Genomic DNA, 25,719 nt, shown 5'->3' on the forward strand with positions numbered 1-25,719 from the left:
CGCTGGGCGCCGCCAGGGGAGGTTTCTCCACCGCCCTTCGGCGACCTGCGCGTGTGCACGAGCCGGGGGTCCTCGCCCCCTGGGGCCGCGCTGCGCTGCGCGGGGGGCTCAGGGCGTCCCACTGCACCCGCGGCGGCCCGAGGCGCTCAGTGCAGGTCACGGGCTCCAGCCCCGGGCACTGGGCGTCGGGACCCCGCGGCAGGGCTGGCCGCCAGGACTCGCCCCGCGCCCGCGGCGCCCCCCCCTTGAGGTGCTTCCTTGTCTCTCCCGACTCCCCTGGGGGCCTGGAGCCACCACGGCCCAGCCGCCCCGGGAGGCCCCTCGGTCGCGGCCCTGGTGGGGGGCCGCCCGAGCTCCAGGCGCTCAGCGCGGCGCCCGCCGGGTCCCCACCCCGGCGCCGTCCTCCTCGCCGCCCCCAGCGCCGTGCTCGGAGCCGGGCGCGCTGCGGGCTCCCTCGGGCCGCCGGGGCGCTGCTCCCGCCAGGGTGCGGTCGCCTCCCGGCCCCCAGCCCTCGGCGGAGCCAGCGGCCTGGGGGAGCCGGGCTCGAGCCCCGAGCGCCGCCGCCTCTGCGCCCCGCGCCCCGTCCTCGGCCCCAGCGGCGCACCCGGAGGGACACGGGGCCACCCTGAGCGCGAGGGGACCCCAGCCCGCCCCGCCCTCCTCCAGGGCCGCCCGGCCCCCGCCACCCCCAGGCCCCGAGCCCGTCACCCGCCCCCCCCCAGGCCCCGAGCCCGTCACCCGCCACCCCCAGGCCCCGAGCCCGTCACCCGCCACCCCCGGGCCCGAGCCCTGTCCCCACCGCCTGGCGGCCTGGGGCGCTCCCGGGGCAGACGCGCCGTTTCGCGCTCGCGGGCCGCGCCCGCCAACGCCTCGTCCCTGGAACTGGGCTGGGGACCGCGCAGCAGGAGCGGCGCCGTCTCGCGAGCGCGGGGATGGCCTCTGAGCCCGCGGGACGACACCCTGCTCCTGCGTCGCCGGGCCCGCGGGTCCTGCTGGAGTCCTTGGGTTTGGGGGCGCTGCTCCCCGCCGTTCTCTCTCGTCCGGCCTGGTTTTCTGTCGCGGCGGCGGTGACTCCCTTAGACGTGGGGAGGTTTCTGTGTCGCTGGTGCTTTCCCCCACGAGGACCCTCGTGGCCCGTGGAAGCGCCCTGGGCCCTGCGGTCTCGTCGTGTCGCTGGGTCAGCCCTGGCTGCTTGACGCCGAGGCCGCAGCCGTGCGCGGGGACCCTCCCGCGGCTCCTTCTCCAGCCCGCACGTGGGCAGGTGACCCGGCTCAGCCCGCCCCGCCGCCTGCTGCCCCGCCCTCGCGTGCACTTGGCCTCGGGGTCGGCGTCCTCCTGGCGCGAGGCTGCGCTGACCGCGGGCTCAGGAGGGGCCGCCGCCTTTCCTCTCCCTGATGTCCCCTGCGCGCGGGGCTCCGGCCCTTCTGGTCTCCCGAGGCGGGGGGTGACGCGCGAGCCTCCCCGTGGCTCAGCTTTCCGGGCTGGGGCTGCTTCCACTCCCCCCGTGTGCCTCCTCCCCTCAGCTGGGCGGGGCGCCGTCGTGCTCCTCGCGTGCTGCCCGAGTGGCTTTTGGCTGTCGTCGCTAGTCGCCCGCGAGCAGTTCCGAGTCGCAGAGCCTGGCGTGGCGCTGACTTGGAGGACGGCAGGGGAGCGCCGGGGCCCTGGCCGGGCCTCGTGCCTTCCAGCGCGGGTCCTGTGCTTGCGTGGACGAGAGCGCTCCTGGCTGGCGCCAGCGCCGTGGCCGTGCCCCGACGCCAGTGACCACTCGTGGGCGTGGGCGTCCTGAGCTCCTGTTGGTGCCGTGGACGGGAAGCCCCTTCCCGCTCCCGCAGGCAGCGCCGCTTTGCGACAGGGCGCGGGGCTGGCCGCGGGGACGCCGCGGGGGTGGCGGGGCAGGAGCCGCGGCGAGGTCTGGCCACCACGGATCCGCTGCCCTGGAGCGGGTGGGGCTGCGTGGCGACCCTGGGGAGGGAAGGCCTGTCAGCAGAGGGGCTCGGGTCTCCCATGCGAAGCCAGTCACGTTTCACAGACAGATTAAAGGGGGCTCCGTGGGGCCATCTTCAGGTGGCACTCCACGCACTTTGTCCCTTTACAGGACCCCGGGTCGTCAGGATTCCAGCCGTGCCCTGTGACCGGGGCCCAGTGTCCTTCCGCCTGCCGCCTTCTGTCCTCTCGCATGGAGTGACCTGCCTCAGTCGGATCTGGTGCCTCATGTGCCTGATGCTGCCTTTCTGGAACATTCCTAGGCCATTCAGCCCCGCCCTGCGGCCACGGGAGCGCTGGATGTCTCCCTCCCATGAGGTCCTCACGAGTGTGGCTGAGCAGCCAGCCCCGGCCAGGAGTCCACCCCTGGTCGCTCGCTTTTACACTGTGCGCTGCTCCTCAGCTTCGTGCTGGGGCAGGCGAGCTTCCAGAGAAGCGGGCTCCTCCGCGCCGTCTCCAGGACCTGGGAGTGGGGCGAGGCCGCCCTTCCCCCTGCACCAGGAGCCCCGTCTGATCTGAGCCCACACGCCCTTTCAGACATTTCCAAAAGTACACGGGGGAGTCCCGCCGTCTGCGGCCTTGCTGGTCTCTTTCACACGAAGCGTGCTGCTGAGCGTGGCTGTTGCACATCTGTTATGAGAAGGCTGCCACACCAAGGCTCTTGATCGTCTCTGATGGGCACGTGGGCGCTCACACTTGCTTAGCCCTGGTGGGCAGTGCTGCTTTGAGCCTTCTCTGACTTGTCTTTGGTGCACGTCGGTGAGCACTTGTGTGTGCATACGTGGAGGGGAAATGCTCAGTCACGGCATGTTGTGTGTCCACTTCGATAGCTGATTTACACAGTCATGCTAGGTGTTGCCACATATCTACTTTGATAGCTGATTCACACGCTCATGCTGCTTGTTGCCCCATGTCCACTTTGGTAGCTGATTTACATGCTCATGCTTGGTGTTGCCATGTGTCCACTTTGATAGCTGATTTACACACTCATGCTGGGTGTTGTCATTCATTTTAGCTTGTTTTTCAGTTTGCATTTCCCTGAATGCTTTTCTTATGTTTATTGGCTACTGGGGGGTTTCCACTTTGGGGAAGCCTTTTTCAGATGCATCACCCATTTTTCTAATGTCTTCTTTTTTCAGATTTATAGGATTTCTTCATGTGTTGCGAAATTAATTTCTTTCCTGAGAGTTGGGTAAATTCTAGTTATTATTTCCTGAAATACTCTCTCTGCCCCTTTTCCCTTCTCTTCTCCTTCTGGAACGCTCATGACGTGTATGTTGTTGCATTTCATGTTGTCATTCAACTCTCTGAGCCATTGCTCAAATTTGTTCCATTGTCTTCTGTCTTCAATTTTAGCTCTTCTGTCTTCAGAATCACTAATTCTTTCTTCTATCATTTCAAGTCTGCTGTTGTGGGCCTCTAGTGTGTTTCTGATCTCGCCTGTCATGTCTTTCCCATGAGCTCTGTTACTTTCCTATTCAGGTCTTCACATTCTTCTTTTTGCTTGCTCTGCATCTTCTTGAGGCCTTTTAACTCTTTAGCCATATTGTCTTTTAGCTCATTATTTGAATTTGGAAATTTGTATGCATCTTGGTGATTATTTGTCTCAAAAATTGTGTCTCTTCTGGGATTTGATATATGCCTTTTTGTGGGGGTTCATGTCTTCTAATTTCTTAGTATGGCTAAAGATATTTGCTGTTGGTTAGGAATCTGATTAGGATGTTGAGTTTTCTCAGATGCTCACTTTCTCTCCCTTGTAGAGATTTAGTGGCAGGAGGCTGTGTTTTACTGCTATTCTTTGATTCTTGGTTCATCCTGTTCTGATTAAGATTGCCCTTGTTAGTTGCTCAAACCTGGGCCTTGGACCCATAACGGGTCACAGACCCAATTCCAAGGGTCTTGGCAAGGGAGGCTGGAAAGGCTGAAAAAGCCCCTCTCACTTATTTACTTTTAATTTTTTCACATGCACCTCCTTCGTCCGCCAGCAGATGGCGCTCCTTGACAGCCCTCTCAGTGCCATGCCTGGTGGAATGTGTTTGTTGTGACAGACTGGATCACTGTGATGGAGGGTGTCTTGCCAGGAGGCCAAGAGCCTCATAATTCAAACTTTCTCAGAGCAGCTCTCCAACCTTGCTGGCAGCACCCTCCATTTTCCCAGGTAGGAAATAATTCCACTCGCCTCTGTGTCCTCAACAACCAGTCCTGGACAGGAGTCAGGGAGGCCAGCAGGATCAGATCCCTTTGTTCCTGGCTCTCTTTAGCCCCTTGCCAGCTCCAAGGCAAACAATGGTGCAGCCTGGAAGGGCTCATGGGACACAGCAGACCAAATTTGTGGGTCAGCTGAGTCAGCCTCAGGCCTCTCTCCCCTTTCCTGGGGAGGTGGATCCCTGGGGCACCCTTTCTTTGTAGCCCAGCCTGAGGCCTGAGAATACTAAAGTTTCTACAGGGTGGGGAGGGTGCTGGCAGCAGCCATAGCTGTTAACTCACAGTTTTGCTGACAAAATTCCCCTTCTTTCTCAGTCTCTCCTCTGGGCAGTGTCCAGCCTTCCCCTGGTGTTCTAAACCCTAGAAGATCTTTTTCCAGGCTGTTTCTGCCTGTCCTCTAGCTGTTTTTCTAGAGAGAAGAGAGCCCACATCTTTCTACTCCATCTTCCCAGAATCCCTCGTGTATTCTGGATACCAGTGTTCTGTTGGCTTTCCATCTCTGTTGGAGACTTCCCTTACTCTGCAACTCTCACAAGTCTTGTGTCTCCTACTTTGAATTTGTCAGCATTGTCCTGACTACTCATGACCTTTGTGTTTTCATTTAAAGTTTAGAGCTTAGCCTGTCCATCTCCTTCAGCTAATGCCTGGAGTTTTCACTGGAATGCCTTGATCAGCTGGGAGAAGTGATCTCTTGTCCCTGGTGTCTCTCTAATCTATTTACATCTTGTTTGTGTCCTTGTTTCTAGGTCTTTGTTTTATTTTCTCTCTGTAATGTTTTATGGCACTTTCTGGGTAAATATTTTGTGTCTTGATTTTTTTTTTTAATGATACTATAAATGGCATCTTTTCCAAATTTCAGTATCTAATGACTTTTGCTGGTATGCAGACATATAATTCTATTGAATTTTCTATGAAAATTTACTAATTTTGTCATCTACTAATAATCTTGATTTCTTTTCAATCTTTATACCTTTTTGTCATTTCTTGCCTTATTCTTCTGCTGAGACTCTCCAGGATCCTTTTGAACAGAAGTGTTGGTGGCAGGTATTTTTGTTTCCTCCTCAGTCCCAGCAGGAAAGCCTTCATCTCACTGTTGTCCTTTGTCTTAATCAGTTGAAAGAAGCTCTGTTGTAGTCCTCCTGTGCTAAGACATTTTCTTTTTAATCCAAATGCTTTTCTCAGCATATATTGAGATCATCTTACATTTCTTCTGTTAATGATGTGAATTAACTTAATTGATTTCAAATGGTAAACCAAGCTTTCATTCCAGGAATAAACAATCTTGGTCAAGGCATTATCCTTTGGATGCAATGTTTACAATTTGTTAGGCATTTTGACTTGGTTTATGAGAGAGTTTGACCAGTAGAGCTATACCTTTAAATTAATTGGTGTAAAGTTGCTCATGATACCTTCTTGTATTTAAAATATTTTTATGACCTGTAGTTAGGTCTCCATTTCTAACCTGGGTGTTGGTTATTTATTTATTCTCTTGCTCTTGCTCTGCCTCATCAAGTGTTTTTCAGTTTTGTTAGTCATTTGAATGATGTAACTTTTGGCATTACTGCTTCTCTGCAGTATGTTTCCTGTTTCATTAGTTCTTGTTTTTTACATATATTCTTGCCTTCTTTCTTTGGCCTCTGCATGCCGTTCTTGTTCGACTCCTTGATTTGTCTATGTAGGTGTTGGTCCTTATGCTTTCTTCTTTTCTAATGTATGCATTTAAGGCAATAAAATAAGATGCATCCACAAGTTTTGATACATTGCTGTTTATTTGATTTTATTTTTTAATTTTCTTTTTTAAAGTTAATAGATCACAAAAAATGTTACATTAAAAAGTATGAGGTTCCCATATAACCCATGATGCATTGCCTTTTGAATATCATTCAGTTCAAAATACCTACCAGTTTCCATTGTAATTTTTATTTTGACCCATTGGTTATTCAGGCTCTTTGGACTTACCCAGGTCAGCTAACAGGGTGCTACAGATGGTCAACCGCCACAGCAGGGAACCAAGAGTGCCCACAACAGCAAGCAGGAGAGTCACATCCATCAGCCATGAGGGACCTAAGCCCTCTCTTGATATAGAGGTGCAGTGGACATCACCAACCCAGAGTCCTTGGGATGGAGGAATAAAATATGGATTAGAGTGGACTTACTGGTATTCTACTATAGAACTATTGTGACTCTAGCAATTGAAGAAATTTTATCATTGATGTGGAGACAGTGGCCATGGTAGTTGCTGAGGGTAGGGAGAGGGAAGAAGAGATGTGATGTGGGGGCATTTTGGGGACTTGGACTTGTCTTAAATGATACTGCAGGGACAGAACCTGAACATTATATATCCTGCCATGACCCACTGAATGGACTAGGGGAGAGTGTAAACTACAATGTAAACTATAATCCATGTGGTGCAGCAGTGCTCCAAAATGTATTCACCAAATGCAATGAATGTGCCACAATGACGAAAGAGGTTTTGATGTGGGAGGAGTGGGGGGCTGAGGGGTGGGGGGTGGGTATATGGGAACCTCTTACATTTTTTAATGTAACATTTTTTGTGACCTATGTATCTTATTTTAAAAAGGCAATTAATTAACAATTCCAAAAAAAACAACAACAACAACAAAAACCAAACAGGGAAAAAAATATCTTAAATATTTTATTATCCAGACATTTGGAGATTTTTCCCTTTTTTTTTTTTAATTGATTTCTAGCTTAATTTCATTATGTTCAGAGACCAAACTCTGAATAATATTAATCCTCCGATATTTACTCAGACTTGCTTTATGACCCTGTATAAAGTCAATTTTTGTAAATTTAAATTTTTGCACACATGAAAATAATGTGTTTTCGGCAGTTGTTGGGTGCTATGTCTTTGTATATCTGTGTATCAGTTGTTTAATCATATTGTTCACATTTTCTCTATCCTGTTGATCTTTTTCTCTCTTCACTCAGATCCTGATAGAATTGTGTTCAAATCTCCCAGTACAATTGTGGATTTGTCTCATTCTCCTTTTAATTTTGTCAATTATTGCAGTATATCTTTGGATGCTCTTTTATTAGGCACATAGAAATTGAAAGTTATCTTTTGGTGAATATAACTTTCTATTATTGTGAAATATTCTCTATCTCTATGGATTCTTTTAATTTCTTTATATTCTTGTTTGTATTTTTCCCCTTTTCTTTTGGACCTTGTTCAATAACGATATTTTCTTTGCATTTCCCCCTCCTCACTACATAGGTGGTAAATTTATGCTTTTATGTAAGTTTTAGCAGCTATTTTAGTGATTAAAACATATGCACTTGACTTATCAAAGTCTAATAATGTACTTACATCTCTTCCCGGACAATTTAAGGACCTTAAAGCACTTTGTGTCTCTTCGCCTCTTGCCCCGTGTGTAGGCCATTGTTGTTAAGTACTTAAATTCTGTATATGCACACGCTTCTGTGTTTCAATGGACATTATGGTTAGTGCTGTTTTGATACATTCACTTCTATTTACTCATATTTGTTACCGTGTTTATTACTACTTTTTATCACCACCTTGTTCTCTAAGTTTCCATCAGGGTGCTTTTCCCTTCCATCCGCAGAATTTCCTAGATGTGGATTTATCGCATTTTCTTGTTTTGCAAAGAGGTCTTTGTTCCTCCTTTACTTTGAGGAATGTGGCTGTGGGTGAGACCTCTAGGCTGGCGCCCGCGCCTCCCTGCGAGCGCATCGTCCAGCGTCACTTGTGATCCTCCAGTTCTCTGCAGAAACCCGCTGTCTTCCTCGCCCTCCTCTCCCCCAGCCCCTTCTGTCTGTGTCTTCTTTATCTGAGGTTGTGTAAATGTTCTTTCGTATTTGTAATTATATTTTTAGTAAATAATAAATAGGCTTCAGTTTTAGAATGGTTTTACATTTACAGAAGAAGGAGGATGACGTGGGGCTCCCCTATCACCCCAGCAGGTTCCTGCACTGCTGACATCTTGGTTAGTGTGGGGCGTCTGTCACAAGGAATGAGCCTGTGTTGATAGGTCATTATTGATTAACATCCGCGAGGCTCATGCGCCGTGTTTGGGCTTTGCACATGTTTCTGGAAGGCTGCTTGCTGCAGGATGTCTTTCTTTCCCGTCTTGCCAGTCCCTCTAGTTTTTAGCTGCAGTCCCGGAGCCTCCTGCTCGCGCGGGCCGAGTGTTCAGTGCACATCCTGGCGTAGGACAGACAGACACCCGGGCCCTTGGGCTCGGCTGAACGAAGAGAGCTGCTCTCACCGCAGCGGAAGCCCCGCGCGGCCCCGGCCCCTGCCTCGGGAGCCCAGGCGTGGCTCCCGGGACCCTGAGGAGGCCGAGGAGAAGCGCCGGCTGCGGGGCCGCGGCTGCTGGGGCAGCGCAGGGAGGGCGGCCCTCGCGCTGGGCGCGCCCGGCCCCGCGGGGAGCTTCTGCCCGCAGCTGCAGCCGAGCCCCTCCGCGCGCAGCGCCCCGCACGTGCTGGCCGTCGTGGGTTCAGGGAAAGCGCGAGATCCGCCCTCTCGTCCTGCGCGCACTCCTGCCCTCGCGCCGTCGCGCTGAGCGTCCCTGGAGAGGGGACGGGGCGGGCGGGCCAGGGTGCGAGCCGGGCCGGGGTGCCCCGCTGCCCCGCACCCGGTGTGTGGGGTCCCCCGTGCCCGGGCCCTGCGGGGACCCCGAGGAGCAGGGAGGGCTCGGCACAGGCCTCGGCGCGGGGAGAGCTGGGGCGCAGGGCTGTGCCCGCCTGGGGCCCGGCCCGCGCGTCCACGCGGCTGCTGGCTGCCGGGCTGTCCCCGCTCCCGAGCCCGGCGGCAGGGGCCGTGGGGGGCGGGCGGAAGCCCCTCCCCCGCCGCGGTGGTGGCGCCCGAGCAGCCCCGGAGTCCAGACGCCCGTCAGTGCCGCCCCCCGCATCGCTTCTTGGGGACACGGGCCTGTCCGGGGGAGGGAGTTACTTTCCTGTCGTCTCCCCAGCCCGCCTGCCGCACCCCACGTCCCCCCAGGCAGGGGTCGGGCTGGAGCTGCCGCTGCCCTCGTGGCGCGTCGTGGGGTGCAGCGCCCTGCCCAGGCGGCAGCTGGGGGCTCGGGGCGTGCTCTTGGCTCCGGCTGCTCCCAGCTGCCCCTCGGGACACGGCGGCAGAGCCAGCGGAGACGGGGCCCCGGCTACCCTTGGGGAGCCCCGGGACCCGGCGCAGTCACCCCTGCCCTGCCTGCGGGGAGCCCCGGGGACCCGGCGCAGTCACCCCTGCCCTGCCCCGCGGGGAGCCCCGGGGACCCGGCGCAGTCACCTCTGCCCTGCCCCGCGGGGAGCCCCGGGGACCGGCGCAGTCACCCCTGCCCTGCCCCGCGGGGAGTCCCAGGGACCCGGCGCAGTCACCCCTGCCCTGCCCCGCGGGGAGCCCCAGGGACCCGGCGCAGTCACCCCTGCCCTGCCCCGCGGGGAGCCCCGGGGACCCGGCGCAGTCACCCCTGCCCTGCCCCGCGGGGAGCCCCGGGGACCCGGCGCAGTCACCCCTCCCCTGCCCCGCGGGGAGCCCCGGGGACCCGGCGCAGTCACCCCTGCCCTGCCCCGCGGGGAGCCCCGGGGACCCGGCGCAGTCACCCCTGCCCTGCCCCGCGGGGAGCCCCGGGAACCCGGCGCAGTCACCCCTGCCCTGCCCCTCTCTTGTCTTGAAGGCGCAGCTGTCCCAGGCCCTGGAGGAGCTGGGGGTGGCGGCAGAGGGCGGCCTGTGGGGGGCCTGTCCCAGCCCCCGGCCCCATTGCTAAGTTCCCGGAGTCGCACCTTCTGTGTTGTCCTGGGGATGGAGCCGTCCCAGCTCCACTCACCGCGCAGGCGCCGCACGCACCTCCTCCCGCCCTAGGCCTTGAGCGGCAGCGGCTGCGGGGCTGGGAGTGGGGAGGGCGGTGGTGGCCTCGCGTCGCGGTTCTCCCCGCGGCGGTGGTGGCGAGTCCCGGCCGCACTGGGCCGTGCCGGGGCCTCCGTGCCCTCGATGCCCAGCGGCCCGGGGCTGAGCGCTCCCCGAGGCCTCCCTGGGGCCCGCCCCTTGGCCGGCCTCCCCGGCCCGACGTCCACCTGGCGCGGGGAGGGTGCGCTGCCACCAGCAGTGGGGGCTGCGGGGAGCCGGGGCCCCTCTGAGCCTCGCCCGGCTGTCGGCAGCGGCGGCCGGCGTCCCTCTCCTGCGCAGGACGCCCTCGGCTGGGAGCGGGGCAGGGCCCGTGGTCCTGGCTGCAGCCCGCGAGGGGCCTCGGGTTGCTGAGCCGGGGAGCAGGCGGGGGCCGTCTTGGGGTGAGGCCGCAGGCTGGGTGCCCCCGAGGAGCTGCGCCTTGCACCCGCATGCGCTGATGGCTCAGTGGGTCGTGGGCAGCTGTGCCCGCCCCGGGAGCTCTGGGAGCAGAGCCGTGGGTTGGGTCACCCGCGACCTGTGTCATGAGCCCCGGGACCGAGGCTGGGTGCAGAGGTCAGCCCGTGTCCAGGAGTAAGCGTGGCCGGCGGAGGACAGACCCCGGGGTCCCGGCACCTGGCCTGGGTGTGTTCCAGGAGGAGAGTGCGGGCCTGGAGGAAAGATCCGGAGAGGCCTGGGCTGTGCATGGGGACTGGGCATCCCCCCACCCCCCGGGCTGCAGGAGTTAGGGCCAGGGGCGGTGCTTGTGGTGCGCTCTGGAGGGCTGGAGGGTGGGCCCGAAACTGCAGGGTGCTGCGCTCCTGGAGGGCTTGTCAACCGTGGACTCTGTATCCCGACTGAATGTTCCAGGAGAGCAGGAAAGAGTGACCTGGCAGGGAGAGGCAATGACGCGAGGGGCTCGGGGGCAGCGCAGCTGCGTCCTCCTTGGTCCAGGGTGGCAGCGGGCGGGGTGTCGCGTCCCGCTTGTTCTTCCAGTCCAAGAAGAGAGGGCTTGAAGCTGGCCTCGGGCCTGTTGGGTGCCACTTGAGACCCGTGGCCAGGGGTGCTCTGCAGTGCCGTGTGCCAGCACGGGTGCCGCCTGGGTGAAGACTGGGCCTGGGGTCCTGCCCAGGGGAGCAGGGGAGAGAATGGGGTTTTGGGGTGCTTGCTAAGTGCAGAGGGAGGGCAGGCCCTGAGCCAGCGCAGTGGGCTCCCGTCCCTTCGTGTGTGCCGGCTGGAGGCACCCAGGGCCCGGCTGCTGTCTGATTTTATCTGTGTCTGTCTCCTGCAGTGAGCGTTCCTCCAAGGGAAAGTCGTGACAATAGACTTTGGCTTGAATCCTTCTCCTTGCAGGGAGAACAGTTCAGGAAGGAGGTGGTGGGTGAGCAACAGGGGCCAGGGGCTTGGAGCCAGGCCCCCCCAAAGGCCACACACAGTGCCTGGTGGATCAGGGCAGGCTTTGCAAACTGTGAAGTCCTGTGCAGGAGCATGTGGGTGGCTGAACCGATTGCTTTTGCCTTTTCAGCCTGTTTGGTGGGGAGGTGGGGAAGGCAGATGGGTTGGTGGAGGGGGGAGGCAGGATGGGTGGGTCTGTGTGTGGCCTGGGGGTAGGGAGGACAGGTCCATGGCCTGGAGGGAGGGGAGAGGCAGACAGGTCTGTGGCCTGGGGGAGGGGGGATGGGACAGAAGCCTGTCCCTTCCTTGTTACAGCCTCTCGTGGGCTCTGGAGAAGCCAGGGGCAGGCTGAGGCGTCTTTGGGGCTCCCTGGGGAGCCCTGCATATCTGGCAGCTTCCCGCTGTCGCCCTGCCCAGGACAACCCCTGGGCCCGAGAGCACTTGGAACTGGAGCTGAGCTGAGCACTGGCTCTCGCCAGGGCGATTTGCGGATGGCCGCCCGGGCCCTTGGCTCTGGGTCCCCACTTCCAGGAGCTCCACGGAAAGCCTGAGCCGGCTCCTGGCCCCGTCGTCGGCGCCATCTGCTCTTGGACAGGAGGAGCTGCTGGCCCGGAGCCAGGCCTGTCCTGGGGCCTCTGAACCGGCTCCCGGGGCCCTGCCCCTGTCCCGCGGGTTTGGTGTCACCACTCAAAGGCTCAGGGAGGGTATTCTCTGTGCCTGGGCATTTGCAGAGGCCCTTTCTGATGCTTGTAGAGGGCGGTACCTCCCAGCGATGTTCAGGTAGAGCAGGGTGCTGCACAAGCACTTGGGAAGGGTGGAGCTGCCACTCCATCAGGCCCAGAGGACAGAGCTCCATCCACGGATGACTCTCAGGCCCTGGAATCTAATGGAGCGTGCTGGGCTTGTTTTCAGACTTGTTTGCGATATGTAACCCCTGTTTTCCTTCAAGTTTTTCCCTCCTGAAATGGGAATATTTATACTACATCATTGTAAATTGGAAGCAGGAAACTTGCTTTCTAGATTTACGGGTCCATCAGAGGAATTTTGCCTTAGCACAGACTGTACCCATAACAGATTTTGGTAAGACTTTGTACTTAGCATTGTACTAAAATGCTGAACCTTTTTGGAATGCTGTGATGGAATGAATGTATTTTGAATGTGGGAAGAACATAACTTTTGGTGTCTGGAGGGTGGACTGTTTGGGATTGAATCACACCCCCCACAAAAGACATGTTCAGGTCACAACCTCTGGTCATGTGAGACATATTTATAAATATGGCCTTTGAAGAAGTGATCAGTTAAGGTGTGCCCGACCTGAAGAAGGGAGGCCCTAATCCATTATGGCTGAGGTCCTCAGCAGCAAATGAAACTGGACATGGAAGGAGAAGCCACGGGGAACAGCCAGAAGCTGGAAGTCAATGGAACCCAGAAGAGAAAGGATAAGATGCCACCGTGTACATTGCCATGTGGTGGAAAAGCCGCATTTCCCAAAGATGGCTGGAGACCCAGAGACACCAACCCCAGAGTATGTGAGCTGTCTAGCCTCCGAAAGCATGTGCCAAAAAATTCCTGTTAATCCAATCACTGGATTGTCTTTGCTTTAGCAGCCAGGAAACTAAAACTGGGGGTTTGAATCCTAATCTAAGAAGTTCTGGAGTTGGCCCAGTTGGATTTCAAACTTTTAGAATAATGAGTCATCTTTTCCTTTGTAAAAAAATGAAATTATTGAAGTATATAACTCATACATAAATATACATAAACAATAAGTGTATAATAGTAGTTGTAAATTTATAAAACAAATATACATTACCTCATAGAGGACTCTCATAACTTACCCTACCACCAATAACTTACATTGTTAAGCCTTTAACTAATGATTAAAGAGCACTGTCAAAAATTACTATTAACCAAAGTATTTTTCCCAACAAACACTATTATTATTATCTTGATATCATTTATATATGAACATACATAAGAGTATCATGAAAGTTGTGAACTTACAAAGCAAACATGCATAACATCATACAGGAGTCCCATACATCACCCCGTCATCAACACCTTTCACTGTTGTGTGACACTTGTTAAAAACACTTTTAGTTACTTTTATTGATATAATCTTCGTTTCTAGACTCTCTTCCAGGCCTCTCTCTCCTGTATTTTTTTTTCAGGCTCTAGCACATTCTTTAGTATTTCCTGAAATTCTGGTCTCTTGCATAGAAATTCTCTCAGTTTCTGTTTATCTGTGAATATTCTAATTTCACCCTCACTTTTGAAAAACAGTCTTGGTGGATATAAGATTCTTGGCTGGAAGTTTTTCTCTTGTAGTATCTTACATATATCCTACCACTGTCTTCTTGCCTCCATGGTACTGGTGAGAAATCAGCACTTAATCTTACTGGGTATCCCTTATACGTCAGGCATTGTTTTTCTCTTGTTGTTCTCACAATTCTCTTTGTCTTTAGCATTTGACATCCTGATGAGTATGTGTCTCGAAGTTGGTCTATTCAGATTTTTCAGTTGGGAGTACATTGTGCTTCTTGGACATGGATATCCAGTTCCTTCAATAGGGTTGGGAAATCTACCATTCTTCTTCAAATATTCCTTCTGCCCCGTTTCCCTTCTCTTCTTCTTCTGGGACACCCATGACATGTATGTTTACACACATTTTGCTGTCATTTAGTTCCCTGAGAACTTGTTCAAATTTTTCCATTCTTTTCTTCATCTGTTCTTTTGTACAGTATTTTCAGAGTCCATTTCTTCAAGCTCACCAATCCTTTCTTCTGCCCCCTCAAATCTGCTATTATGCCAGTGTTTGTTTTTTATTTCCCCTCACCCCTTGTGGCTTACTTGCCATCTGCTCTCTATGTCCATTCACTGAGCGCGCTTCTATGTTCTTGCTTGTCTCCCTTCTTTGTTGTGTCATCTTGCTGAGTTTGCTCTCCACAGCAATTGCAAGCCGGGTGGCACTCCATGGTGCTTGTGGACCAAGTGGTGCTTTGCAGCATCTGTGGGCTGGGCATCACCCCACAGCAGTCGTGGGCCGGGTGGCGCTCTGCAGGGTGTGGGTGAGCCTGCCTTTATAAGCAGGCTCCAGGACACGAACCCAGGGCCTTCCATATGGTAGACTGGAGTTCATCTGATTGAGCCACAGTCGCTTCCCCCATGGTTCCAATGTTTTTAAATTTCATTTACTGCACCATTCATTCCCATAAGATCTGCTGTTTTTCTATGTATGCTTTCAAATTCTTCCTTGTGCTCATCCAGTGTCTCCTTAATATCCTTAATCTCTTTAGCCATTTCATTGTATTAATTAAGGAGATTTGTTTGAACATCTGTGATTAGTTGTCTCAACTCTTTTATGTCAGCTGGAGGCTTATCTTGTTCCTTAACTGGGACAGAGCTTCCTGTTTCTTGGTGTGGATTGTAATTTTTTGTTGGTGTCTTGACATCTGGCTTAGTAGAGTATTTATTTAAACTCTTTAGTTTAGTGCTTCCTGCCCTTTCTGCCTTGCTGGTTGTGTAGCAGGGGCCAAGGTTGTAGTTGGTACTATAAGCTGTGGAGGCTCAAGCTGCCCTCATTGCCTCAGGGGCCAATGAAGCTTCTCCCAACTTTCTCCTTTGCCAGGGGTAGGGACAGAGACACAGCTGTGTGGAATAATCCAAGTCATGCAGGTGGAGATTGCAGTTGCCCAAGAGACTGATGAAGCTTCATGCCCCTTTCTACCCTGCCTGGAGCAGGGATGGAGCTGCAGGTGTGGGCAGCAATCTGTGCAGTGTGGGTCCAAAATGACTGCATTGCCCTGGTAGACTTCAGATTTTCCATCTGTGCCAGCCAAAGGCACCTGTAGTTACCCAGATAGACGGGTGCAGGGCCCACCAGCCTCCCACTGCCAGAGGTGGGGCTGAAGCCTAGGCTAGAATTGCAGGTCACTCTGGGTGAAAGAAACTGATTGCTACTGTCACTGTGATTTTGTCATCTTGGTTGCCTCTCAGGCTGGGGCCCTCATCATTTGCTGTTAATATCCCCATTTAGAACTAGAATCTCAATAAATGTTATCATATACCTGTCCTGCAAGTATATGTTGGAACAGATAAATTGTTTCTTCATTTTCACAGGACACTCATGGAGAAGAAATGGAATCAGGATCTGTATTAAATGGATTGACTCGGCAGCCTCATTGACACCTGATGTAAATGATGGAGAAGAGATTTAAATTTTTGAACCCAATGGTTTTATATGAGATTTTATTGAATTTGAAATGATGCTACATCAGGATGAGACTTGGGGAACCTCGGGAAGGCATGAACATGTTTTCATGAGGGAGGAATGTGAAACTCTGAGGCCCAGGGTGACAATGTGGGTGGCGGAACTTCTAAATTGGCCCCCTGAGTATGTCTTACTCAGACCCCCGAATCTTTGTGTATAATGAGACGTCAATTCTGTGATTATGTTATTTCTATGGCACAGTTGACTTCAAGTAGAAGATTATAGAGTTGGGCCTGATTAATCACATGACTCCTTAAATGCACAGAGACTGCTCTGGCTGGTATGAGGTGAACTGTGAACTATTAAGTGTGTGTTATTCTGAACCACTAATTCAATAGCTCTGCATAATTTGTTTTGCAAAAATAGAAACCTATACCCTGATGTCTATCTCTGCTATTCTGATTTCTTATTTTCATATAAATGTCTGCTAAAACTAACATGAGTAAAAGAAATCAGAGAACCGCAGATGAAAACCTTGCACTCCCTTTCATGGAACTCTTACAAAGTCCTTACTTCCTGAAGGAAGGACACTCTGAGGGACATTTCACTCACTTGAGGAATGTCTCCTTAATGTTCTGAACCAAAATTCTGAAATAATGAAGATGGTAAAATACTTAATGTCAGTTTAACAGTGTCTGAGAGTTCATGATCTAGCATTATTTCCTATGGCAAGTTGGTATTAGCCTCTGTTTACCTGAGCTCACGTTTGGAGGTTTTTACTAAGTATCACCTACCAGCATAGATGAAACAAATCCAAGAAGAGTGATAAAACAATCACCATTATTTTCTTCCAGATCAACTTTGACATCTGCAATCTTCTCTCTTTTCATAACTCTTCCTTCTTATCTAAAGTCCCAATTGAATGGAAATGAGAAACAAATCATCTTGGGAAGCACCTGTGGCTCAATTGATTGGGCTCCCGTCTACCATATGGGAGGCCCTGGGTTCACATCCCAGGGCCTCCTTGTGAAGGCAAGCTGGCTTGTGCATCACAGAGAGCTGACAGCCTGCACTCTATGGAGAGCTGATGCAGCAAGATGATGCAAAAAAGAGAGACAAGCAAAAACAGAAGAACACACAGCAAATGGACAGAGAACAGACAGCAAGCAAGCTGCAAGGGGTGGGGGAATAAATAAACAAACAAACAAAAACAAATCATCTCTGTTTTCAAAATTTTTATTTTTCTCAATCCCCATCAAGGAGTTCCCATTTCTCAGACTGGGAGAGTCACCAATGCACTGCAGCTGGGATCACAGTCAAGGCTAGTCAAATGAAGCCAATCTCAAGACTCTCCTGTGAATCAGCTCATCAAACACAAATCCAGAAAAATGTGCAAACAGCTGTAGCATCTGGCAAGCCAGAGTTATATCTTTACACATCTACTGGTTCAAATTATTTGTTTTTTTGTTGTTGTTGTTTTTTTTTTAAGATTTATTTTTATTTATTTAATTCCCCTCCCCTCCCCCGGTTGTCTGTTTTCTGTGTCTTTTTGCTGTGTCTTGTTTCTTTGTCCGCTTCTGTTGTCGTCAGCGGCACGGGAAGTGTGGGCGATGCCATTCCTGGGCAGGCTGCTCCCTCCTTCGCGCTGGGCGGCTCTCCTTACGGGTGCATTCCCCTACGCGGGGGACACCCCTGTGTAGCAAGGCACTCCTTGCGCGCATCAGCACTGCACTTGGGCCAGCTCCACACGGGTCAATGGAGGCCCGGGACTTGAACCGCGGACCTCCCATGTGGTAGACGGATGCCCTAACCACTGGGCCAAAGTCCGTTTCCCGGTTCAAATTATTTGTGAGAAATCATTCTTTCTGCTAAGCCATTTTAGTAATGTGAACCTTTGGGGTTCTGGCAGGGTGTTCCCAGTAGGACTTAAAGTAGAGAGATGGAGGATAAGGTTGAAAGGCTGGTTAACAGAGAAAGTGCAGCACAAACGCAGCTTTCAAGGGCCTGGATTAGGCAAAACCTAGTTTGCCTAGATGGCCTCCAACCATCAACTTGTTGGACAGAGACACACACTGAGCACCATATGTGTACTCTCTCTGCCATCAAGTTGAAGTGCTATCCAATCTTCTTGTGGTCCAACTTAAACACTGAGTTCCTTTAGATATTAGAGCAATATCTAAAGGATGAGGAAGTTCTGTTGGCAATAAATTTACACAATTTTTATATACCTAGTATCCAAGGAAAGGCTCCATTTTTTAGGAGACACTTAATATAGATTGGTAGGTTTTCCCCACCTACCTTTAATGTATGATGTTCTAAAATGCTTTACTGGATCCTGCAGAAAGGTTATTCCACTGGGTAGTGGAAGGCCCTGTCTGGCCTCTTCTCTAGGAGGCCCCTGGCCCCTCTGTCCTGTCTCTTCCCATGTAACTACAGGATGTTGCTCTCAACTCCTTCTCCCTGATGAGAGTGAGTCCCTAATGCCCTAACAGCTCTTTTCTACCTGGAAATCCTGAGACACATATTTGCACCTGTTGGCAGGCCCTCTGGTCTTATCTTTCCTCTCCTCTATTTTCTTACAATTCTTGTTCTGATTTCCAGAGGAGTTCCTTAATATTATATTGCAAATCTTGTGAAGTGTTTTTTATATCTTGCTATTATCTTTTTAATTTCCCAAAGCAATATTGTTAAGTTGTATTCTGAATGAAGAAGCATCAAGGGGTGACAAGGCCATGGAATTAGTGAAAATGGTGCAGGATTCATTAAGTCACCTCCCTCTCCCTGTGCTGGCCTGCCATTGGCCAGTTGGCAGAGTGAGAGGAGAAAGGAGCCGGGAAGGGGTGGCATGTGTTGGAGGGAAGGTCAAGTCAAGTGAGATCACAAAAGGGGCACGTATTATGTGGGTGAGCCACCTGCAGAGGCTGCTGTTTAAGCATCTGCTGCTCTTATGCAGATGACTTCTGCTGTGAGTAAAATATACCTCAAGGTACTGGGAAGTCTATCCTTCTCTGCCATGTTACCACATTTCCTACCTGCAAGCCCCACAAGTTAGGATAATTCTCTCTCCCTGACAATGACTGACTCCTCAGGCCAAGGCTTCCACCAAACACTAGGTTCCAGACCCTCACAGCCCCTGCTGTTGGTAGGGACATTCCCTCAGGGCTGTGGCTGTCAGTTCTGCCTCTGCTGCCCGAGGCTGGTGCCCAACCTGGCACCACCAATTGACAAATTGGGCCAGGGGCCACCTCCTCTCCTTTTCCATGTTTCACTGTGGACATAGTAGGACCCACACCTCAGAAAATGTGCAGGTTGGGATTAATCAACTACACATTCAAAGCAATTTGCAGATGAAGAAAACCCAGTTAATATTAGATCTTAGGAGATGGGTCCTTAAGACATGGTATTTTTCCTAGCTATATAATAAAACATATAGAAAGGGCATAAAAATGTAGAGCTTATATGAAGAGTTAAAATGAACATGTAACCCCACCTAGGTCAACACCTACAGCAGCATACCTGTTAGATGCCCCCACATGTCCCTCTCTTCCTCCTCTTCAGCAGGAGGCCCCAAGGAACAAACCCAGCTCCTCCTGTATGGCAGGTGGAGGCCCCAGCACTTGAGCCTCATCACCTGAGCCACAGCTTCCCCACTCCCTATACTTTTAAAATACTTTGTGCCCTTCTAAATATCTAGAAAGAGTATATGTTTGAAATAAGGACTTAAATTTGCCCACTGTATACACAGCAGTGTTGATAAACTATGCACATGTAACAATGGTTACATCTAAAAGTGTCTTCTAAATAGAAAATATCTGGTCTGGAGCCATTCATTTCTCCCAGTCCCTTCTCTCCACCACAAACCCAGTGTATGAGTGACAGGCACATCTGCCACTAGAAATGGGTTTACAATCTCATTTATGAAAGCCATTTTCAGAAGACAGCCTTTCTATGAATTTTAACACAAAGAGTACAAAATGTCTTAGTTTAATAACCCTACTTTTTTCATACATTGACAAACTTTCTAATATCTAGACACTAGATATTATAAAATTAGGACAAATTTGCCCAATATATACACAATATGTGCAGTACAGCAAAGTTAAATGAATGCACATAACACCAGGGCAATGGATGATCAATGGATCATCCATCATCTAATGGATGATCAGATATTTTCTAGTGCACACTAGTAAATACCTTTTGCACCTTCTTTCCTCCCAAATTTCTTAAACCAATAAACAACAGTACAGTTCCATTTCTACAGATAATATTTCCCACCAGTTTTTAAAGGTTTATTTACTTACCGCCCCCCCCCTTTGTTTATGTGCTCGCTGTCCTCCCTCTGTGTCCACCTGCTGTGCATTCTTCCATGTCCACCTGCCCTCTCCTTAGGCAGCACTGGGAACCGATCCTGAACCTTCTGGAGTGAGAGAGAGGCTCTCAATCTCTTGTGACTCGTCAGCTCTCTGGCCTGCTAAGTCTCCCATTTTTTCCTCTGTGTCTCTTTTTGTTGTGTCACCCTGCTGCTCCAACTCCCCACACTGGCCACCACTTCCGTGTGGGTCAGCATTCCATGTAGGTCGGCACTCCGAGTGGGCCACTTCTCCACATAGGCCAGCTTCCTTCACCAGGAGGCCCCAGGAATTGAACCCTGGACTTCCCATAAGGCAAATGGGACCCAATCATTTGAGCCACATCCACATCCCTTTCTGACCTATTTTTAAAAGCTATTTAGTGCTCTACTACTTCAATTTTCATGCAAATCAAACATTTCTAAAACATTTAGAAAGACTAGTTATTTCAAAAAAGAGCTTACTTGTCCTCTACATAAATAATATTGTTAAATAAAACCACACACACACATAACAATGGTGGTACTCTGTCTGTCTATGACAGATTATGAATCTATAATCTGTCTAAGCATTACCATCTTGGCCTCAAACCATCCTCTCCTCACTCCTTTTCCTCCACCACCAATTCAGGGGACAAGTGCAGGCAAGTGTAATGACTAGAGGTGGGTGAACAAAGTCAGACCCAAAAGTCATGTCCAGAAGAAAAGCTTCCCAATGAATTTCAACACAAAGTATACAAAACATGCTAATTTTACTAACTCAATTTTCTCATACACTGGCAACCTCTCTAACATCTAGAGGACTAGATATGGTAAATTAGGATGTGTTTGTCCATTATGTGCACTAGATACACAGCACGGTGAAAAACCAAATGCATGAATGTAGGGACAGTGATTGACCTTGCCTCTTAGACTCACACTAGCATAGAGCCCTTGGCAGGCCCTTCCCCCTCCTCCCCAAACCAGTGCACAAAATGTGTACTACCCAGAGAGGAGCTTTAGTCATTCCAAAAAACCCCACAATAGTTCATATGGATTTTAACAAAAAGCTATTTAGAAAATGTGCTCTTTCACTAACTCTATTTTTAACAAATCAGGCACCTCAGATCATAAAGGAACGAGATATAATTTTTAAAAAATTACTCACGCTCCAGGCCCATCAAGGCCTTTGTAGTCTTTGCTGGAGGGCCTGGAAACAGCCACTCTCTGCTTTCCACTGCGCTTCTGCCAGATCTCATGGATGGTATACTTTAAAGGAGCTCGCCTTCTGTCTGCTGTCATCAACCCATTAACCTATATCCTTCCCCAATGGTCGAGCCAGCTCAGATGTACCTTCAACTGGAGAGGAGGTTAAGGAGAAGCCTAAGGAAGTCTGCATGAGGTAGGTCAAATATTACCCTTAATCATAACCCACACTAAACTCCCTGGAGGAATATGTACTGCCAAACATATAGATATAGATATCGTGCCTTTTCTATTACATCCAATTCTTTGGTATAAATATGTTTAGCCCTGGGTTAGGGACCATGGGATCGGAAAAAATGAAAGAAAACTTTTGTGAAGTGGGAAAGTTAAGAAATTATCTGATTTACTGGGTTGTACAATTGAATTGTCCTTTTTGCCCACATTTTCACTTTCCAAACTTAGAGAAAATTCCATGAGAGTCCCTATGTCACTTGCCTCCAATTCAATCTGAGGATGCAAAATAATTTAAACTAATAAACCAGACTTACGCATTTTCCCCATCCCCTGTTGGATGCTGCACACGGAGGGTGATAAGTAATGTGGTATGTCTGTGTAATAGTAGGTTTCCTGGTCTATTTGTGTACTAAGAGTGTCATCATTAGTGTGCTTGTCTACCTGTACCACACACAGGAAACCCAAGAACCTTAACAATATAAGTTCTCTGAGTTGGGAACTTTCAACCAACATTCAACTCCTCTCAGAGCTCAGACTGGCTCTTGATCTGGCAGGATCCTAGATAGTCAAATACCCGTATTTCCTTTGTAGTTGTAACTCTAGATTACTGATACAGAGAGTTTATGATAGTCAAAGAAAAAACACAAAACAACACTACTTTCCTGTTGGCAAAAATGACTACTAACCTATGTAGTACCCTGACTCTGCTCCTATGCTCAGACATGGGTTTCCTAGTTCCGGCTGTGTGCAAGCCTTCCTTTCCATCCTCCCAGAAGAAGACCCTCTAGCAGCTCAGCCACGTCAACAGGGAGCCCTTTTACCCTCTGCTCATCTTCCCCTGTTTTGGGTTTTGCTTCTGAGGACTCTGCTTTTGGGGTACTGGAGCCACTTTGCTCTACCTCATCCAGAATAACCTGGGAGCGTGTGACCACCAAACCCCATTTACGCCACTCCCCAACAATCACTAACTGGGGCAAACATAGGAAATCTCCTTTTTGCAGACTGGAGCAGAATGACTCTTAGACATAACTTACCCTCCATATTCTCCTGCAGGATGAACCTCCCCTGAGGGACTTAGCTTGACACCACACCATACCCAGCAGATAATTCAAAATGGCTTGAGACCTAAATGTAAGAGTTAAAATTTTAAAACTTAAAGAAGCATAGATAGGATAAAATCCATGTGACTTTGGATTAGACAAGAGTTTTAAGACAACACACCCAAAGCATGAGCTATAAAAAAACTAATAAATTGTATTTCATTAAAATTAAACCTTTTGAGTTTCAAAAGGCACCATTAAGAAAATGAAAAGACATGCCAGATATTAGAAGATAATATTTGCAAATCATGTTTCTGATAAAGGACTTGCATTCATACTATAAAAAAGAAGTCTTAATTTAATAAGAAATACCCTAATATTTAAAACCAGAAAAGGCTTGAATAGACAGTTACCATAGAATACATATAAATGATTCCTAAGCATTTGAAAAGGTTCTCAGTATCATTAGCTATTAGGGAATTTCATATTAAATCCACAGTGAGGTGCCACTTCACACCACTCCTTTGGCTCTGTGCAAAAGATAAATACAGAGAGCTGCTGAAGAAGTGGAGAAACTGGAAGCCTCCTGTACTGCTGGTGGGAATATAAAATGGTACAACCAGATTGGCAGTTAGTGTGACCATTGCTTAGAAAGTTAAACTTAACCTTTTTACATGACCTAGGGAGTCCACTCCTAGAAATCAAGTGAATTATAAAAGTATGTGTAAAAAGATGTGTGCAGGAATGTTCAAGACTTTGTTAGTTATAATAGTCAAAAGATGGAAACAATTCAAATTTCCATCAACTGGGGAAGGGATATACAAAATGTGGGGCATCATCAGAGTGGAATTCTATTAAGCAATTAAAAAAACAAAGGAATCTGATAAATGCCACAATACAGATCAACCTCAAAAGTGTTAGGCTGATTAAAGAAGCCAATCAAAAAGAGTACCTATGGTCTGATTCTATCTGCATTAATTGTCCAGAAAAGACCATTTATAGGATCAGAAAGCAAGTTAGTGGTTGCTGGGGGCTGAGAGATAGTGCAGAAATTGACTGCAAAGGGGCTAGAGGGAATTTAGAAGATCCAAGAACATGTTCTAAAACTGGATTATGTTTATGGCTGTACAATTGTATAAATGTACTAGAAATCATTGAATTGTGGATTTAGAATGGGTGAGTTTTATTATCTGTAAGTTAGGTAGGGATGAAAGACTTTGATAAACTATGAAGAGCTCGCATGCCTGGTGCCCTGGGTGGCTGAACCACCAACCTGTCAGTTAATAGCTGAGGCCAAAGCCAATGGCCTGGAGAGACACACCTTGAATATTCATGTCATGGTGGAGAACTTTCCCCCCACCCCTTCGGTGCTCTGCTGAGCACACATCTGGCATGAGAGACTTTGAGTCAAGACCCTGAGTGTTTTGAGTCAAAGCCAGATGCTCTGTCTTCCCACCTGCCCCCCACCACCTAGAGCCCACCTGGCTCCTGCAGTCTCTCAGGCTGAAATAACCTGTTCCCCACTCCTCAGGCTGCTTCCCCCTTGGAGCTAACCAGGATCCCCTAGCCGACCTGGGGTGAGGAACTTGGACAGGAAGAGGGCAGAGTCAGGCAACTGACTAGTCCTGTGGTGAAAACTATCAAAATTTCAACTCCCCTAAGGGAGGTGTGCAGTAGGAAGGGCTTAGTAAGCCTCCAAGAGCCTGTTTAGGATCCCCTGGAAGGAGCGGTGGTCTGGAAGAGGGCTGAGAGTCATTTTTCGGTGGTGAGTTCAGTCACCAGGGTCCCATTTGTATTTACAATGGGAACTCAACCTGACAGAGGTGAGGGGTGATTTCCTCACACAGGTTATTGCATCCTGCTCCCTGGGAGAGAGAGGAATAAGAAGAGAAACAGGGCAGGACAGACTCCAGGACAGACTCAGCAGGAATCCATCCAAGTGTAGAGTCAAACCTGCTCAAGAGGAAAAGTGACTGGAGAGCTTTCTGAAGAGCCAACTGGCCCAAGAGCAAGTTTAGCTCAGTGGAGGAGTGTCTGCCTTGAGTATATGAGATCCCTAGGTCACTTCCCAGCTGCTCTTAGAGCAGCGATCCACTGGGATATCAAACATCCAGCGGATCCTTCAGGACAGGGCACACATAATTATTAGTTTTGTATTAGCTTCCCTTGGGTCTCTTATTTTTCCTTAACAAAAAAAACTTTACTTTTAAAAAAATTTTAACTTAGTTTACTCTGTAAAACACACTTCAAAACCTGCACAGGGAAGGCTGCAGGGTACGTGATTGAGGAACACCTTCAGCCTTTGAAGCTCCACAGGGGCCTAAAGGGAAGGCTGTTCTTCCTTAGCTTTTGCTTGACTGCTCACTTGCGTGTTTGTTTGTTTGTGTTTGTTTTCTTATTTTTTTTTACCTCTTCCTGATCCCCATTTTGTAAAATTAATTGCAGCTGCCTTCTTTCTTGTTTGCTGTCTTTCCTCTTCCTAGATTTCCCTTTTTCTGTGTATACCAGTTCTGCTTACCAATGCTATCTCTTTTCCTTCCTCCATCTTTGTATCACCTGCTTTCAGTCATTGTTTTTACATTCCACCTCTTTGTGTTTAGTCCTCAATTTTTCTGGTTTTTATTTCTATCTCATCTATTCTGTTTTTGTTTATTAACTTTTTTTCCTTTGTCCATTCATTTTTCTTTCCCTCTCTCCTTGTCATTCTAGCCATTTAATTCATTCTATATATATTTCACTATTTGGTTTTGCATTTCATTGTAGGTACTCCACTTTATTATTTCTATTACACTGCATTGCTTACCTGAGTTAAATATTTATTTTCCTGGGTCTTATACAGGTCCTCTTCTATCTCTTACTATTATTAGTAGTATTATCCTTTTACTTTTCTTACCTCATTCACTTTCCCTGCACCTGACTTTTTCTTTTAGGGTAAAATAGAATTTATTAGTTTATTTATTCATTTCTCACCCTCCCTCCATTATCTGCTCTGTGTCCATGTACTGTGTGTTCTTCTGTGTCTGCTTGCATTCTCATTAAGTGGCTCTGGGAAACAAACCTGGGAACTTCCAGTGTGGGAGAGAGGTGATCATTCTCTTACACCATCTCAGATCCCTATTTCAGGGGAACATAGAAATCAGCAAGAAAATAGAAGAAGAAGAAGAAGGAAGTGTCAATGAGAAAAATTAACATATACACTTAAACAGCAACTAAATAAAGTCCTAGAGCAGAGAGATAAGCTAATCAATGGAATAAA

General features: G+C 49.8%; 1 protein-coding gene across 1 annotated transcript; it reads right to left on the minus strand.

Annotated features, from left to right (window-relative positions):
- Positions 1-363: 363 nt before the first annotated feature.
- Positions 364-3,528, minus strand: LOC139436365 (spidroin-2-like). Its single transcript, XM_071207776.1, has 2 exons — positions 3,454-3,528; positions 364-1,962 (listed from the first exon to the last, which is right to left on the minus strand). Exons 1-2 carry the CDS (start codon positions 3,526-3,528, stop codon positions 364-366), a joined length of 1,674 nt encoding a protein of 557 aa, XP_071063877.1.
- Positions 3,529-25,719: the final 22,191 nt, after the last annotated feature.

The sequence above is a fragment of the Dasypus novemcinctus genome, chromosome 13 (genome assembly GCF_030445035.2).
Source record: "Dasypus novemcinctus isolate mDasNov1 chromosome 13, mDasNov1.1.hap2, whole genome shotgun sequence".
NCBI classification, from domain to species: domain Eukaryota; kingdom Metazoa; phylum Chordata; class Mammalia; order Cingulata; family Dasypodidae; genus Dasypus; species Dasypus novemcinctus.

What these genes read in the sequence shown, in the direction of transcription:
- LOC139436365 (XM_071207776.1), bottom strand. Translation starts at nt 3,528, where the DNA reads ATGGCTAAAGAGTTAAAAGGCCTCAAGAAGATGCAGAGCAAGCAAAAA. An exon ending in GTGAAGACCTGAATAGGAAA is followed by an intron (nt 1,963 to 3,453) that starts GTAACAGAGCTC and finishes TTCCCTCCCCAG; the next exon opens with GGTCGCCACGCAGCCCCACC.